At 38.7% G+C, this 18349-nt stretch overlaps 3 protein-coding genes across 3 annotated transcripts; all 3 read right to left on the bottom strand.

Annotated features, from left to right (window-relative positions):
• Positions 1 to 613: 613 nt before the first annotated feature.
• On the bottom strand, positions 614 to 3422 carry uqcrq (ubiquinol-cytochrome c reductase, complex III subunit VII). The gene is made up of 3 exons (XM_084719345.1): positions 3276 to 3422; positions 2121 to 2292; positions 614 to 797 (listed from the first exon to the last, which is right to left on the bottom strand). The coding sequence occupies exons 2-3, from the start codon at positions 2272 to 2274 to the stop codon at positions 703 to 705; spliced, it is 249 nt and encodes an 82-aa protein (XP_084575471.1). The 5' UTR covers positions 2275 to 2292; positions 3276 to 3422; the 3' UTR covers positions 614 to 702.
• A 2338-nt stretch (positions 3423 to 5760) lies between these two features.
• Positions 5761 to 10941, bottom strand: gdf9 (growth differentiation factor 9). Its single transcript, XM_084719341.1, has 2 exons — positions 10545 to 10941; positions 5761 to 7456 (listed from the first exon to the last, which is right to left on the bottom strand). Exons 1-2 carry the CDS (start codon positions 10921 to 10923, stop codon positions 6516 to 6518), a joined length of 1320 nt encoding a protein of 439 aa, XP_084575467.1. The 5' UTR covers positions 10924 to 10941; the 3' UTR covers positions 5761 to 6515.
• A 4324-nt stretch (positions 10942 to 15265) lies between these two features.
• sowahab (sosondowah ankyrin repeat domain family member Ab) lies at positions 15266 to 16787 on the bottom strand. Its single transcript, XM_084719342.1, has one exon. It carries the CDS (start codon positions 16644 to 16646, stop codon positions 15300 to 15302), a length of 1347 nt encoding a protein of 448 aa, XP_084575468.1. The 5' UTR covers positions 16647 to 16787; the 3' UTR covers positions 15266 to 15299.
• Between the last annotated feature and the right edge of the window lie 1562 nt (positions 16788 to 18349).

Genomic DNA, 18349 nt, shown 5'->3' with positions numbered 1-18349 from the left:
ATATTACATTTTCATTATGATAGTGTCCAACAAATCCCCAACATTTTGTAATACCCACAGCATGTTATTTATTACAAAAGGTGGGTGTTATTTCATAGTTAAGTTAAAATGTATTACATTTTATCTAGTTACACCATCCTGACTTGTCACAAGGCCTATTATCTAGAACTGCCACTGGTCACCTGCTTGTGCTGTGGGTCCCCAAATTCTGATAGCCCACTTCCACATAAAACTCCTATCCACCACCAGTAACTTTGACATGTGAGAAAATGGTGATAAATTGTTATCACACTTTCCCAAATGCCAAGGTGGTATTACATCTTGTTTTGCCCAACCACAACTCCATAACCCATCACTGTTCACTACATAAAGACATAAAACAGACAAAAGCAGCAAACTGAAGATGTTAGAACCACTAGTCACAGGCACTTTTGCTCAGTAGATAATATGAGCATTGATCAAAACTGTAGGCGATTAATTTTCTGTTGACCAACTAATCACTTCATCAGTAAAACTATATTATAACTTGTATATTAAAACTGTAGCAGTGACACCCACATTAAGTGAACATTAATGCAACCACAAAGTCATGTTCAAATTAAATCAAGACTGATTTCACATAAATATCTTTCATCTTTATTGGTGAGACATACAGAGTTGGAATTTATAACAGAGGGCAGCTTTCAGAGAGGTGGCAGGAGTTTATTCATCATTCTCATAGTCAGCAGGATTCTTCCTCTTGCCCTGTTGATGAACACTGTTGCCCCAGGTGTATGTCAGGTACATGACAATCATTGCTGCAAAATAAAAATCATAAAACATATTAGCATCAGCACCATATGTATGTTTCATCATATTTAGCCATGACTTGCTGTGCAATGAAGGCCATGAGTAAATCTTAAAATCAGTTACTAATCATAGTATCCCTGCAGAGATCCTGAAAAAAACAATATTAACCCCTTTTTGTAAATTAACTATTCTGCTACATAGTTAACAGACTGCAGACAAGAGACAATGTGACTCAAAATAATAAAATCTTCTGATGTTTTGCATGAAATAAAAGCAAAATTCACTGTCATTTAAGAACATGGTCACAGTTAAAAATTATGTTTTTGTCTATTTATGTGAGGAGGATCAGCTGTATTTGCTACTATAATACTTTCTAAACAACCAACAATTAAAGTAACTTTCTTTCTCTCCATGATTTAACATGGATACATGGTATACACAGTTTGAAAAAACAAAACAAAACAAAACATTTTGTCATTATATAATCTATATATCCTAGAGTCAAACTCACTTCTAAAATGGGGTTTAAATATTTTTTGGAAGTTAGATTCACAACCAGCACAGTAAAGAAAGGTACTACCTGTACTGCTCATTTACTTGTCATTTGACACTTTACAAATTGTTAGAGGCTAAGCACAAAGCAGTTAACAGGCCTATCGTATGACTGGGCACCAGCCCAACTCAACACCAAGACACTTGTAATGATGAACCTAGACTTCAGGCAAGGATATGGATTGACTAGAAAAAGCAAATACCAAAACCTGAGGTCACAAACAAATACTGCTCATAGGTTGGAAACAGTGAAAACTGGCCCTCAGACTACTGACACTGTGGGAGATTGAAGTGATGAAATTGAGATGGGCAAATAAATTGCATTTCAGAACTGTTGTTTGTTTATAAAAGAGACTTGAACAACCTAACTCTTGTACAGAAAAGGCAGTGGTTAAATGGCTACAGACATCAATGTGGAAATATTGACTGACAATATGACAGGCTATTGCAGTGTTGAAACTCAATGAACAGGACTGCTTGATGGAAATATGATACTTTAATGAGATTCAATGTGATGAACATACCCTAATATGTATCGATATCACATTAGGAAATTACATACACACTGATACAGGATTTTAACCTTATCATTCATTCCTACCTGAAAACATGAATTACTGCTGCTATAAATACAATTGCAAAAATATCAGCAGAGGTAAATTATAACAACCAATGACTAATGAATATTGAGATTTCAATAAACATAACACTTAAATGTATTATCTGGACCTGTTCTAAACTAATGAGAGAGTAGAGAGCAGAGAACATTAGGAACTCACGGGGTGCAATTTTGAAGAAAGAGGCTGAGAACCGTCTCCACACATTGGGGATACCCTTGGAGAAGTAGTTGGGGAAAGCCCTCTGCTCAAAGGGGGACAGACTGTATGTGATTACATGCCTGACCTTGGCCAAGTCTCCGAAGTGGCGACCCATGTTCACCAGAGAGCTGATCTGAAATGACAAGAAGAAATTTACAAAATGTAGTTCAACAAGTCAGCCAGTAACATAGAAAATGTTGCATGATTGGAACTAATAGATGGTCACATAGTCCAGATCAAAATCTTGAAAATCAACTGAGTGCATCTTGAAAGAGAGGGACAAAACTCTTTTCAGTGTATGTTAATAAAAAACAATCAAACAACCTTGTGATTTTAATGCAACTACTTTATAATGACACTATTTACATCTGTTCAGGCTACTCGACGATTTCTAAACAAAATATACGTGGATCACTGTTTGGTCCGTTTTTATATATGGCATATATCTGGCAAACAGATGTAAAAACTTTAGCAATTAAAGCAAAACTAATATATGTAACAAGGGCCGTGAGTATGACTTTCTTTGACAATTTTTATGATCTTTATTGTTAAAAGGCCGTATTGGACTGCATGACTGGTTGGATATTACGCAATCATATTATTAAGAATTGTATTATTTACAATTGTTTAGTTAACTAAATACAAAACAATGGTCAGTTACTAAAATTAAATTAACCCACTCTAACTTGTTTTTTTTTTTTTGTTGTTTTTTGCATGTTTCTCGTGTAACATGCAAGTATTTGTATGATTAGTAAAAGCGTAATAACGTGGTATATAAAAGCTGGCCTGAATAAACTGAGAGTTAAAGAGCGAGATTATCTAGATACATGATTGCGAAGATACAAAACAAGGAAATAAAAGAGCACAGGACAAACTAGTCTGGTTAGCCGTGATAGCATGTTAGCATAGCTAGCGTTAGCTCCATCAGGTTAGCTGGCTAAGGTACACAGTCCTTGAAACGTTTCCCTGACTGACACGGTGACGTGGACGTTTGACCGAAAGAGGTCCAAACTAAGTCACTCCTGTTAAAATAAAGCATACAGGCCTCACACAACACCGTGATAAAAGCTAATGGAGGCCAAACTACATAGTTAAAATCGTGACATTGAAGCTTACCGTACTGCGCTCGACAGTGTTTGCTAATGAAGATCCGGTGTCCTTCCTTTTTATGGAGCCGTCGGTTGGCTGCTAACTCTAAGGGCAATACCGCCACCTGCTGGACTGGAGCTTTTTCACGCTAAAAAGTTCGTGTAGCACTTGGGATTTTTTATTTTTTTTTTGCACTTATCTTCAAATATTTTTTACTGCTCTGTTAGGAACATATTTAATGCTGGAACTTGCTTAAAATTGGTTAAGAGAGAGCCTGCTCTAGAGCTGTAAAATCATTCACTGATCAACCAATAACACTGACGTTAGTATCGTCTTGATTATCAGTGTTGGAAGTAGGAAGACTGGGCAAGTCTAACAATCCAAGTGACTTTAGTCATTGCTTACTCATCCTCAGGCTGGGTGAAGGTCGGGTTTATTTTTTCAGTCCACAAACCACTGCTGAGTTTTTGAGTTTTCACAGGAAAACAGTGTTGCAGAATCTTGTTTGAAATGAACTGAACTTATCCTGGAAAGAAGACGAGATCAGGTGGCCACAGCTGGAGGTGGAGACGAAAAGCAGCAGTCAGGTAGTTTCCAGCAGCCTTCAGAAAATAACCAGGAACCAATATCATAGAGACCAACATCCCATTAGATCACCTGTAGACTATCTGTAGTTTGTAGACCACATACATAGCTGTGGAAATCAAGTGCTTTCTTGATTGGTGATTGAAATTGAAATAGAAGAGATCCTCCTACTGTTACATAGGCCTCAGTTCTTTTATCTGCCTTGTAAAGCACTTTGTAATTATCATCAGTCAAATGCATGTTGATTCACAGAATTAAACTTCATTGCCAACATAAGACTGATATCTAGCATTAAATTTTACAATCACACAGAAAATTAGTATTTTATAGAACATGTGGTGTTTGTTAAATTAAGAGCCATCGGAGCCTGTCAGTTCATTGACCCGGTGACAGTCAGGTGCTTGCAGTCAGCAGAGAGCTATTGCGGCACATGGCTTCAAAAACTGCAGCCACCTTGATCTCATGAGGTTATCATCGCCCACGTGTGAATAACGTCAGAACAAGTCCAGATTAAGTTGGAACCAAATCTAAGCGGTACGTAGAGTGTGGCGATCGCTGGTGATCAATTTTGCAAAGGCCTGGCTCATCTGGAATGCACCTAATTTAAGTGAATGGTGACCAGTTTTCAAACAGAAAAAACAACTGAAAAATAAAAAAAACAGAAAAACTGTCCATACTGCTTGTCTTCCAAGTCTCCCAGACGTGCCAAGTTGACTTGAAAGACAGTGGTAGCTTAAAGGTTACAGAAGCGAGCTTGTGACTGGAAGGTTGCCGGTTCAATCCTCTGACCGGCAGGATAAGTCTGGGTGGGGAAAATGAAAAGCAGCACATGCCCCTCCCTCATTACCATCACTGAGGTGCCCTTGAGCAAGGTCCTTAACCCCAACCGCTGCTCAGTGGCTGGAAGATAACACTGTGGTTGTACTGGGCAGCTTCCAGGTGTGAATGATCAGCATGTTTCTGCAAAAGAGAGCATGAGTCTCATTGTACCTACCCTGAATAAATAAAAGTTAGAAAGACATCATTGAAACCATGTTTTTAGCCTAATACTTCACCACAGATCCTTAACCAGGTTCATACTTTGTTTTTTTCTGTTGTTTTTTACATTTGAAAATTGGTCACAATTCACTTGCATTGAGATTCTGCAACACTGGTTTCCTGTGAAACTCCAGCAGTGTTTTGTGGACTAAAAGAACTAAACCCGACCTTCAGTCAGCATAAGGGTAAGTAGAGCATTTTCATTTTTGAGTGAACTATCCCTTTAAATAAAAAAAGAACATTAATGCTGTAGGAGCAGAAATGCTTACAGTGGGAGTGTTACTATATGAACTGGACCATGGAGCAATGGAAGAAGGTGGCCTGGTGATGACTGATCAAAATCCCCCAGATCGCAATCCAGTCAAGCATCTGTGAGATGTGCTGGAGCAAATCTGGAAACGTGGAGAACCCACCTCACAACCTACAGGACAGTTAGGGTTTTGGTGCCAGACATCGCAAGTAAACCTTCAGAGCACAGTGGAGTCCATGTCTCAACAAGTCAGATCTGCTTTGATGGCAGGAGGGGGACAAACAGTATAAGGCAGGTGGTTTTACTGTTGTGGCTGATGATCGGTGTATTCACAGGTCTTCAAATATTCTTAGAGACTCGGTTTAGATTGCCAGTGATTACCCATAATTCAATAACCACCACAATCAGAGGTTGACAAAGAAAAAATAAAGGCCACAGAGAGCCTTGAGCTGTAGAATCAAAAGGACTGAGGCTTTTGAAATGCTTCACAAGTGGGCTCAAATACTATGGCCTGCTCATGTGTTTTGGCTCTGATGGGGTCCCTCACACATAATCTTACTCAAAGTGGAGTCTCTGAGTATCATAATGTGTAATGCGTGAGCAATATCTGTGTTGTATGATTATTCTCAGCCAGCTGTATGCAGGTATTTATGCACGTTATTTTATTTTCCAACTTTTCAGAGAATATGTACCTATTTTCATTTGTTTGAATATCCCTAAGCTGAGCACAGACAGACAGTGAATTCATACAATTTGCATAAATAGACATGACATGCATTTAGTCACATTCAACCAGTACAAATTCATATGCAGTCAATTCATACGTATGCGGTCACTCAGTGACCAGAGGTAATAAATACACACTGAAACCTTGACAGCTTTCATTCTGGACATTATGAGGACAGCTGCCATTCAGACAGCCATCTGTAATCCCCAGGAATAAAACAATATGTAAAAGGTCTGATAAGAGTTTGTGACTGCTTTTTCACCTTTTGTCCAGAACAGGGCTACTTAACACTTGGCTATTGTGTTAAATTAAAGATAATGACAGATCCCCCACCCAAAATAAGTTAACAAAAACTAACTTAAAAAAATCATACTCAACACTTACTTTCTTCTTCAAGTGTGTCACATTCAATACTGCCTTAACAAAAAGGAAATAAACGTCACCTTTCCACATTTTTCATTAGGATAAAATACTTTTTGTTTAAGTAAACACACCTGCTCCAGATCAAAGTACTTTCATGCACAACAATTTTATAAATTCATGAAATCACTGAGCCCGGTCAGAGTATCCAATACTTGGATAATGTCCACCTGTGATGACTGTTGAGGTTGTGGTAATGTTCTAGTCAGCCTGCAAAAGAAAAAGAGGAAAAATGTTGGTAGCTAGCTTAGCGACATGTGCACCTGGTGGCAACCATGTCTTCAAACTCCTTGTAGACATAGGATCCATCCTCTTCAAAGATCATGACACTCAAGGGGCTGTAATGGGAGGGAATGCATGAGGGCCTGGGCACAGACGAGTCAAGCTTCTCATAGATGATGTTTTGCACCATGGTGTGGACAGGTGAACCGTAGATGAAGCCCATGGTGCGTGGGCAGATGCCTCTGCAGTACCTGGGGTTGTACTTTGGTGGAAAAACAATCCAGTGATCCAGTTTGAGCTGGCTGAATCGCACCCTGAAATCATACAAGGCACAGTCACTTGTTGGGAATTCAGAGCTTGGAAGAAGCTCTGGCAGGTGGATATCCAGACTTTTATCACCACGTTTGCTCTTTGGAGATTCCCTCTTCCATCTCCCTTTTCGCCCAATACTCTGTTCTGGTTTGAAAACCATCTGCTTGTGAACTGTGTTGGCTGCAGTGGCTGGCCTTTGACCTGCTTTGGTACTGACCAGTGGCGTCTTTTGGGAGATTTTGCTGGTGTCATTGAGATAAAGAAGCAGAGGAGGGGACCTCAGGTTGAACTTCAGTGGGCCTCTGCTTCCATCACCCTTGGCTCTTTGTTTGTCTGGGCAGGTGACATTGATGAGCAGGTTTATATTCTTCTTCTGAAATCTTAAGAGAGGCTGTAGAAACAAGGTGACATCAACCTCCACCCAGATTCTCCTGCTCCTCCCATCCTTGCTGGCTGTGAAGTTCACAGCATGGTGGACCCCAGGACACAGCCGACATTGGTTTGAGTGCTCCTGCTCCTTGATACTCAGGTAGCACATGGAGTTGGCAGGTATTGCATGGTCATGGTCAAAACTGAACAGCAGGGCTGACCTCAGAAGCTGCTCTTTTCTCCTGACTTGATCAAGGCTGTAGGAAAGATCCTGCATAAAACTCTCTAAAGGAGAATATGAGAAAAAAAAGACAATGTGTCATCATTGCGTAGTCACTCCTAAAAAGTCATTACACAGATGTCCATGTACTTTTAATTACACCTGCCAAAATAAGCATGTCCATCTTGCACACATGCCCTCTAACAACTACAAACCCAATTCCAAAAAACTTGGGACGTTGTGTGAAATAGGCCTGGGCAATATAGATGAAAAACTTGTCACGATAGTGAAGTTTCATATTGGTCGATAACAACAGTTACTGATGATGCAAGTTGTGATTGGTGATATGTTGTGTACTCCAAAGGTTGGACGCAGCTAAGGTGATAAAATGAGTAAATATCACAATATTTTTGACCAAGTACAAAATATTTACAATATTTTAAAGACGATTATTGGTGCTTTCACTTAATATTAATCAAATGAAATTTTCTGATAAATAATCATCAATAATGTGGATATGATGACTATGTGGGTAAAGGCAAATAGGCAAAGTTCAGAAAATTACGTCACTTTACTGTATGCAGCCTTTAAAACCAGGAGAAAGAAAACACTTACCCTATCTCGGTATAGCGATATGCAAAATTTATCACAATACTGAGTCTCATAACGCGATAAAATATAATTTCGATATATTGCCCAGCCCTAGTGTGAAACATAGTAACAGAATGCAATGTGTAGTGACTTGACTTAACAAAACAAAAAAAAAATCTACAAGCCACTGAGGGGTTAATAATTTGCATGCAAACCAACCTAAGGCTCAATTGTCGGCCATGCTACACCTGATGGTCAAAAAACTGTTTCACCAGTAAGCAACACCTGCTGAAGTGCTTACTTACTCCTCTACACTCCCTACACTACACATACCAACTATTGTGCACATGAGGGAACTAAAAAGACCAGTCTAATACTGAACTTTTACTATGAAACCATGTGGTTGTAGCACAAGCAGAAAGTGTCTTGGAATTGTCTTGCTGAAATAAGCAGGAATATTTCTGAAAAAGACTGGATGGCAGTATATGTTGCTCCAAAACCTGTACGTACCTACTGTATTTCTGAAAATAATCTTAAATGTAGACACATCAAGCCACAGTGCACTTTTCCAATTTTTCAATGTCCATCTTTTTTAAGGTGGATGGAATAACCTCTGCTGTTGATCCTATCCACAGCAGTACCTAGCTTAACTTCCTAAACGTGGAGGTTATTCCATCAAGGCTGATAAATAAGTCTGCACTTATGGGAAAAAGCCTGGCTTGAATTAACTTCAACTTCCACTCAAGGCGTAAGCCGTTCCACTAAGGCAATTTAGCCTGGCGTAGTCAACGTTAACTCAAGCCAGGCTACAACAAGCTGCAATGTGAGCGAGCACAGAGAACCGAGGCAGCCCAGAACATATGACTGTCAAAAAGGTCAAAAAGAGGATAAGATGTCATAAAAAAAAGGGAAACTGAGATTTTCTTCTCAGCTGCAGAACAAACCCTGCAGATTAAACTATATGAATAATATAAAGGGGTAACCATGAAAAAAGACCAATACTGCTGCAATTAACAACATGAAGGAGACGACGATCAAAAAAACTATAGACAAAGTAAATGGCAAGATAATATCATCCCATCCCACATTTTCCTGACCTCAACAGCAGCACAAGTTCTATTCCAACGCAAGGTTGACCTTCATGTTGTTCTCCTTATCTCATTCCTATTTCCCTTGTCTAGTTTCAGCTGTTCTATGTAGCAAAAAGCCATTAGAGAACCTATACAAGCTTACTTAAATTTTTTTTGTCTCCACAGCTTGAACAAAATGACTGAATGAATAAATAATTTCAAAACAACCTTGGCACACTTTTTCTTTGAAACTAAACAAACTAAACAGCTAAACAAACCTTGACAGTTAACCTGCCACAGAGCAGGCTAGTTCAGTGGTGGTCAGTTACCATGGTTACTGAGCAAGGATTTCTTTTAGCCACAGTCATGGATCGGACCGCTCACTTAAATTGTCCAGATTTATCAAAATAAGCCAGGCTTTTCCTTTATCCACATTGATGGAAGATCCCTCAGGACTCCTCCGAGTCTGACGATACATAAACACTACATACAACCCCATTTCAAAAAAATCTGAACCACCCCTTTAATAATAAATACAACTGTCAATATTGCAATCAAGCTTTGTATTGTTTTATTGCTATATATTTTGTAGTTTTAAAGGTCCAGTGTGTAAGATTTACCGGGATTTACTAGCAAAATATAGCAGAAATTGAATATAAAATATATAAGTATGTTTTTATTTATGTATAATCACCTGTGTTTTGTAACCATAGAAAGCACCGTATATCTACAAAGAGTGCGAGTTCTCCTCCATGGAGTCCGTCATGTTGCACAGCCAAGATTCTACAGAACGGACAAAGTAAACACTGGTTCTACAAATGTCCTTGTGCATTTTTCTCATATTTTGCAGCAGCCATAGTTGCTCCTACACACTTGGAAGGACAGAGTGAAACAAGCTGGCTTTACAAGCTCACTGTAAGACGCTACTAAATGCTACACACTGGTCCTTTAAAAGTATATTTAATATGAAAACTTATTAAAATCGAAGGCTATCAAGATAAATTCCAGCTGCAATAGTTCATCAAAATAGACATAATAAGTTATTTGGTTATTTACGTGATTATCTTAGACTTAGTGTGCCCTGATGACACAATGTTTTAACCAATACACAAATTGCTCATTTTATAAATAAAAGTCATAAAACAAAACTTGAAAATAGCAGAAGTGAAAACAGCAGCACAATGGACACTAAATAATTAATCTTAAAACTGGATTTTGACACAGGACCCCTACAAAACAGGGCCACATCATTAGCTGCTAATGTAGGACCCTCCTTTTCAGGCCCTTTTTATGTATATGGAGTTAAAAGCAAACAGAGCTGTACATTAGACCCTGTGACCTTGTTAAGTGTCTTTGGGTGTCTTATGTGGCATTTTGTGGACACATGACAATTTAATGATTTAATATTCCATCAAACTTAAGCGCTGTGGACGTTATGTGTATTACATTCTGTGTTAAAGCATATCTGTTATGGTCTGTGTCACTTGCTCACCTTTATGACTTTGTGCCAGACATTCATCCTGAGGCTTAATCAACCGGACTGTGTTGTAAATTTTATTCCCGTCCGTACTCCTCTGCACTCTGGACGACTTCTTGTAAACCTCCGTCAGATATTTCATGTACCTGTGCTCGAGTTTCATCTTCTTCTTCAGGCCTGGGTTCCACCTCGACCCTCCGTGCTCTGACAGAGCTTTGAGCAGCGGGGAGAAGATGCTGTCGTACGGGTACGTGAAGTCTCCCAGGCTGTGCAGCCCCGCGCCGGCGGCGGTCACGGCAGGTGAAACCAGCGAGCAGCTGCAGGTGACCAGCAGCAGAAAGATAACCGTGCGAAAAGAACCAAGGACAGCTGACATCAGCATTTGTTTTTCCATTATAAACAACAAAGAAACCAACCAGTGAAAACTTAGAGAGACTCTCCACTGAGAGCTCGAGGTCAACAGGACCACGCACGTGCCGCCGCTGATCAACACGCGCAGGTGTTTGCAATCAACTCCACCTCTCATATTACTTTTTCAGGTAAAGACACCAGAGAACCGTTTTCTTGATAACAACTCACCTGTTCAGTTTCAGACATGATATCACAATATCAAAATTTCATGTTGAATTTACCTGCATCACCGATCCTTATCTCAAAAGCATATTAGGATTTTGTGTGTGTGTGTAAATTCAGTATAATAAAAGCATCTTCCGGCTTTATTCACAATAAGATTAAGCTTTGAGGAGCAAGTCACAAGAAAGAAAAAAGTGGAGTAAATTAAAACACATTTTCTCTACTAAGATCCTTTTCCTATCTTAGATGCACAGAATTTAAGGTGCAGGATTTCACATGCCACGGCCTTCACAAATTAAGGCATTAATTGCAACCTATTTTGAGCTTTTATTTTGAAAAAAGTCTTCCTGTGTTTTTCGGGTACCTCAATGCAAGTTAACACCGCTGAAGACCTAAGATAGTTTTTAAACTAATGTTTTGAACTCCACTGACATGGTAGTGATAGTATTAATGGAGTGTGAGTTATAGTGTGCTTGCACTATTTTTTAGATACCTCATCACCGCATTGTGGTTTTATGTGTACTTAGGAGTATTGTGGTGATTTGTGCGTGGTTTCCAGAACATTGCCAGACAGTATTTTGTTGAACTAATTGCATTGCCAAATCTACTGAAGTGACAAATATACTACCTACATGGGCTTGAGTACACAGCATTCTGTACACTGGCAGTTCTGTTATCTTTGGTAGTTTGTACAGTATGTACTGGTGTGTGTGGAAAGGCACACACTGCGGCAGTTTTCAACTTGGCTGGTAGAAGGGCACAGAAGCAGTTCATTAATATACTGTATCAACTTTCAGTGCAATCTTATCATGATGATATGTTATCATGCTTTACAGTTTTGTTTTCCAAATATAGGATTTCAAGAAAATTATACTAAAGAACTAACAAAATAACAGTTTTAAATGTTTGTAAAAAAGATTGTCTGACGTGAGTGCTCAGTGTTGGTTGCAGTAAACATCAGTTTAATTATTTGTTGTGGTTTTATATATATTTATTAAATTCAAGTTTGAAAAAAAAAATCCTTACTAATATCATCATATTGATTTCAACTATTTCAGCAATTTTAATGGGTACTTCTTGTTTTAAAAATTCTGCACTAAACTAACTTTTTTTTCTCAAACTCTCATTACAAATTATTTTGCCTCAACAGTGCTTTTTGCACTTAACAATTACCAACATGGAACAGTCAAAACTGCCATTATGTAGCTAAATTTGTCTACATATCCAGCAGAAACAAAGCAGCATGGCCCGATATTCACTGATGTTTGATCACAAGTTTGTCAACTATTGAGAATAATATCTGGGTCTCTTTGTTTTGCAAAATGTTAAGTTCTTTTTACCAGACATTCCTTAATTTACTCTGTGTCTCTTGAATTTCTGTAGTGGAGGTACAATATCTGATTGTGTAGATGTGAGCAGGAGTGTGTAAAATTCACCCCGATGACAAAGTTGTATCAGTAACATGAAAAATATTAAAGGACTGCTTCAGTGACTTTTTAAGTGTAATGATAATATTAGCATGCCCTGCCCTCTACTGGCCTGAAATATGAAGAGCAAATAAACCCATCATCTGTTTCAACCATTCAGGATAAACTCAAACAACATGTTATGTGATTTTATTTAGAGGCACTAACTCAAAATGAAGATATGGCCAAAAAGAGTCAATCTGTTCAGCACTCATACACCTTTGAAAAACAAATCAAATGAAGCAATGTTAATGTGTGTTGGAAATAGCTGAATAGTAACTGACCCTCATGTTGTGGCCACTGACTAGACAGTTTCCCCACAGATGGAGTATGTCTTTACTTATGATGACTTTCCTGTTTTACATCGTTTTGAAACACACCAATAAAGCTCAAAGTACTTCCAATATAATGCAAGCAACTTACAGCTTTTTGTACAGTGGTCATCAGGGTAGAGTTGGATAACATTACCATTGATTTATTATGGATTGGTTGTTGATTGATTTGAGGGGATGAACTATTTTTTTTTATTGTAAGGGTTTTCCTGTGATACCAGGACAAGTTTAAAATGTTTTGTCCCAATACTTGTAAGGGTCTTAAAATAGCAAAATTATTTCATTTCTGCCATCCAACACCTTAAAATTATGAAGGTAATTGTATCCAATAGGGATCACAAGTTGGGCTTTAAACTTGGGTTACAGCAGTGCTTTTAGTGCCATGCAAAAAAAAAAAAAAAAAAATTAAGTACTTTTCCATTTGGAACTGACAGGAAATGATACAAGACCTTGACAGTGCCACAGTATTGTTGGACAATCTTTGATGTTTGCAAATTTTCCCTGAACCATTAACGGCAAAACAGGAATCTGTCCTGTGGTGGATTTCCTTTTTGATCACTCAGTTGTCTTGCTGTATCAAAGGAAAGTTTTGAGTTGGGATTTAACACATAATGCAGTGTACTATAGTTGCTGTGAGGGCAGCTGTCCTGTGCCAGGATCATTATGCAAGTAGCTTCTTTTCCAGATAACAAGACAAAGGACATTGTTCTGGCAGTTTTGCACATGGCTTCATTGTCTGAGCTCCAGCTCTTTTCATGTCATCGGGGACTGTTTTTCTCTGGGTCAGTTAAGGATGAAAGATTGTTTTCAAGCATGTTTGATCTGGGAAAAGAATGCACTTCTTTTAATATGAGCATTAAAATGTTTCCACTTTAGGTTAATTTTCTTGACCATTTAAATTAGGCCCCACCCCACAATTTAATCTTTGGCTCCTTGTTTGCAGCTGAGAAAAACATGTCAAACTGGTATTAGGCTGAAATCCCTTCTAATCAATCACCCTACAGTAATCAATCAAAACTGATTGTTTACTGTGAGGTATTGGGGCCACGACTTAGCATGTAGTACTCAAGACTGTTTTAAACACATCATTCCAGAGAATGATGACCATGTTGCCCCTCAAAAGGAGGCCTTTCACATATTTTACAGCTCAAGTTCACAAAGAGATTGATGAAGGAGACATTCCACCACCCGCTATAGTTGCCTGCTTTGTATAACTGGCCCCACAAATGTCTCCATTTGCCTTTACTGAAGTTGAGAGGTAGTTTTTTCAGAATGTTTTCCTCTATTCTTTTCTACATTTTCTTACATTTTTGATGTTATGATCTGCTGTACACAAAAGCAATAAGAATCCCACATCAACAACACAATGACGTGTTTCACACCAGTGTTGATAGCAACTGTTTCCCTGGTGTGGTCTGTTTTCACATTTCCCTCATACTTTGAAGATATGAATCAAGAGGTAACCTCTAAAAGTTTATTACACATTATGAAAATATGCATGACTATCACTGATAGTGTTAGTAAGAAAAATAAATAAGATGGGCTCAAAATAACATTCAGTGTTAATACATGGAGTTAGACTCAATTTAAAAATATGATTAAATTATAAATACCATTCATAAATAGTACATCTAACAGTGATACACTGTACAAGAGAGATAAAGCCTGCAACAGGTACTAAAGACTAAAAATTTTAAATTCAGTTATAGACTTTAAGGCTGGGTTGCACCAACAAGGATCTATTTTTAAACCTTGTTAAATCATGGTTTAACTTCAATATTTGTTCCAGACTTACACTTGAGGAGGTTTAACTTCTAAAACGGCTACATTTTTAGATAAGACTTATTTTTAGCTATCTAGTGCACAATTTAACATTTTTTCACTTTTAGCTAGCTGGCACATGATAGAACACGTTTTCTTTATTTTAACTAGTTAGCAAACAATAACAGTTTAGCTAGCTACCATACAACAAGTTTTTTGTTTGTTTTTTGCCAGCTAGCAAACAATATACTTTTTTGTCTTTTAGCTAGCTAAACAGTATAACATTTTATTATAACATGAATGGTTTCCCCCCTCTTTTATACTTACTATGTCCAAACAGTGTACAAATGTTTTTTTAATCCCTATTTAATTTCAATTTACATTACTGTACTTTGAATTACTAAACTGAGATTAGTTTTTAATCATGCAACAGATCTCTGCTTAATTTTAAATCTTAATTGAATCATGTCGAACATAGTTTTGCTAAACTCTGACTAGAAACAATCTTAGATCAAAATCTTTTTTTGGTGCATCCCTGTGTGTGGGATCTAAAATAGAATCAACAATGGTTTAAGTTGTTTTATATTAACATAATATACAAATTAAGACTGAAACTTCTTTTGTGGTCCATTTCATTGTCACCAGTCATGAGCAAACTTAGCTGTCGTCTTTTGTTTCTTGCCTATGTGAGGCTGGAACAGTTTGCTGATGGTGTTGAAGCCTTTCGATTGCTCTCTGTACTCTTCATCCTCCGTCTTTTCTCTGTACTTGCTCTGCTGCAGTCCTCCCAGAAGTGCTCTGACATCGTGTGGCACACCTTGGTCCAGGTAGTGAAGGGCCTTTTTACCATCATTATCTCTCTCATTCACACTGGCTCCGTACTTTTGCACAAGCAGCACCATCACTTCAGTTTGTCTGTGTATGGCTGCGATGTGTAGGGGTGTGTATCCCCCATGTGCTTTGCTGTTGATGTTGAGTGAAGTGCCTCTCTTCCTGGAGATCTCCATGAGCTTGTGTATCATCTCGCTGTTGCCGTCCTTTGCGGCCCAGTGTAGAGCCGTGAAGCCTGACATGAAGTCTTTCTTCTGTGCCAGCCGAGTGTCCTGCAGCAGCAAACCATAGATCTGTCCCCACAGTCCTGCAGCACACTTCACCAGCCACTCATGAGCTAGAGGCTCCAGAGGCACAGACTCTGAGTATTTTGCATCATCGGCCTGTCTTGTGGGCTTGTTTTGGGGCCTCTGTTGCATGTCCTCTGCCTGTTTGGTCTTCCAACACTGGGAATCACTCATTAGTGCGTCCTTGCAAGCTGGAAAGCTCAGAGTTGGCACTGATGGTGTAGAAACTTTAGTGATTGGTTTGTCTGCCATTTTATTCTCAAGCACTTGGGAATGTAATCCATCCTGTGTGGCCGGCGCAGAGTCTCTCGGAGGAGATTTCACCGCTATGACAGCAAACACGGCTCCAGATCTCCTTGCTCTGCTCGTCTGATCTCCGGAGATATTCAGGACTTTCACAGTGGTTGTGTCCGCACTGATGCTTCTTGATATACTCTCTGTAGACACACGTTTACCATCACTGTAATACTTGTCATTTAAATTGCAGGGATAGCACATATTATTGTTCTCAATGTCAGAATAAATCATCCTGGCTGCCTCGGCTCGATGAGGAGATGAGGTGTAGGAAAAGCTCGTGTTCGGGCTCGACAAACTGTCCTCCGTGTGTGTTTTCTGCGCGTCCTGATGCACCACCTCTTTCACAAAGTCCTGGTATCTTTTCTTCACGACCACAAACTTAACCTCGTCGATCTGCTTGACCACGGCGACGCTGTTCACCAACTTCTTGAACAGGTCTCTATTGTGCTGCTTTTCCGCGGGATCGCCGCAGCTGATCTGACTCCTGAAATTGTGCAGGAGCTCCGAGTTCTTCACTTTGCCTCCGTGCTCCAGTAAGAAAGACAAAACAGACTCTTGGGTCAAAGCCATTTTGTCCCAACCGCTTGGAAAGATGGAACAGATAGCGCGAATACAGCCTGAAGGATAATCTCTTCGTCCTCCCTGCTCCCCTCTCTGTTGTCCTCCTCCACCAACCTGCTGCTTCCGGCGCCTCTCCAACTCAGATCACCCGTTCATCATCATCATGGCTCTGCCCGGTACAGAGCAGAGCAAACTGAACGGCGTGCCTTTGAATAGACTATAACAGCCAGGAGAAAACGATGAAGACAAAGTTTTGTATGTTTTGTATATTTATATATAGATGCAAAAATGACAAGAAAAGCCCTAGAGTCGAATTTTACAAAATTACAAAACAGTAGAACGATATATTTTTTAAATCATTATTGAAGGCTGAGTTTAACACATTTGCTTAATGTTCTGTAATATGAACACCTATTTAGTTGGATGTTTTTACATGTAACAAATATGTCAAATAATACTGAGTAATATTGTAAAACAATAATGGTACAGTGCAGTATACTCAATACGTATAACTGACAGATACTGGATTTTAGGGGCTCAGATAAATAGACTTCAAATAGTTCATTTCTCCAAAAGCAGGATAAGTTAAGCAAAATTAACAGGACATGTCAGTGACCTATAAAGTTTTTGTGATTCGGCTCCTTTTAGCTAAATATTTTTGAATAACAAACTTAGTGGGATGATTTCATTCAGAGACCTGATGACTATACTGACGGTCAGCTATTGTCACCTAACATTTTATATAATATGATATGAAAGACAAACAAACACATACAACTCTGATATGGCATTTTATCATTGAGTCAACAAGGGTTTACAAAACCATGCTGAATGTACATTGATTACAACTGTTGACTATAATCTTTTGACCAGCTACCAAAGCCAATTTTGCCCCCTGAATGCATGTACACCCTGTAATGTTTGTAAACAAGACACCTGCCAATACATGGTATATATTACTATACATGCATGAGTACTGTAGTCCAAATAGCGAGTTGGCGGCATCCTATGGTTGAAGCGAGTTGTGTCACACCTGCTGCCTCCTCCACAGACAGAGTGTCCCTGGCATTGGTGGACAAAGTACTTAACCCCAGTACTTGAGTCAAAGTATAGATACTCCTTGTCAAATATTACTCAACTGCAAGTGAAAGTTGCTCGGTCAAAAGTACAAATTACAAAGTACATTTTCTAATACCAATACATGTTGTATTGTTTTCATGATGCATTTACAGAAGCTTGTAACTCTCTGAAACGACCCAATGATGCACTGATGCTTGTAGAACCACTCTGCTACACAAAGCCTATAGAAACACCTATAAAAACTTCAGCATAGAGAAGCAATCATAAACAAAAAGGACAGCTGTTGTCATTTTCTGATGTAACTGTATTAAAATCACCACATAAAATTAGATTGAAGTGTAAGGATTTCTCCAAGTCTGTTAAATAACTGAGATTTCTTTCTGGCTTCAGGGGCAGTATATACATGAATTATGTGGTATTTTTCACCCCAATAAAAACAATTCACATTAAAAGCCTACCTGGAATTATCTTTTTCTAATTATAATAGCATTTTGAGATTTAATTTTGTCTTTCTCCTGCCATTACAGAGTTTTTGCTTGCACTTGTTGAGTGCATGGATGATGTATTTCTGCTTTTACATCAGTTCCAGTTGAGGGCGGGTACTGTGATTGGTCTCTTTCTGTGAGGAACAC

This window comes from Lutjanus erythropterus, chromosome 5, assembly GCF_056507025.1.
Source record: "Lutjanus erythropterus isolate fLutEry1 chromosome 5, fLutEry1.hap2, whole genome shotgun sequence".
NCBI classification, from domain to species: domain Eukaryota; kingdom Metazoa; phylum Chordata; class Actinopteri; order Lutjaniformes; family Lutjanidae; genus Lutjanus; species Lutjanus erythropterus.
This window is presented reverse-complemented; position numbering and strand designations above follow the sequence as displayed.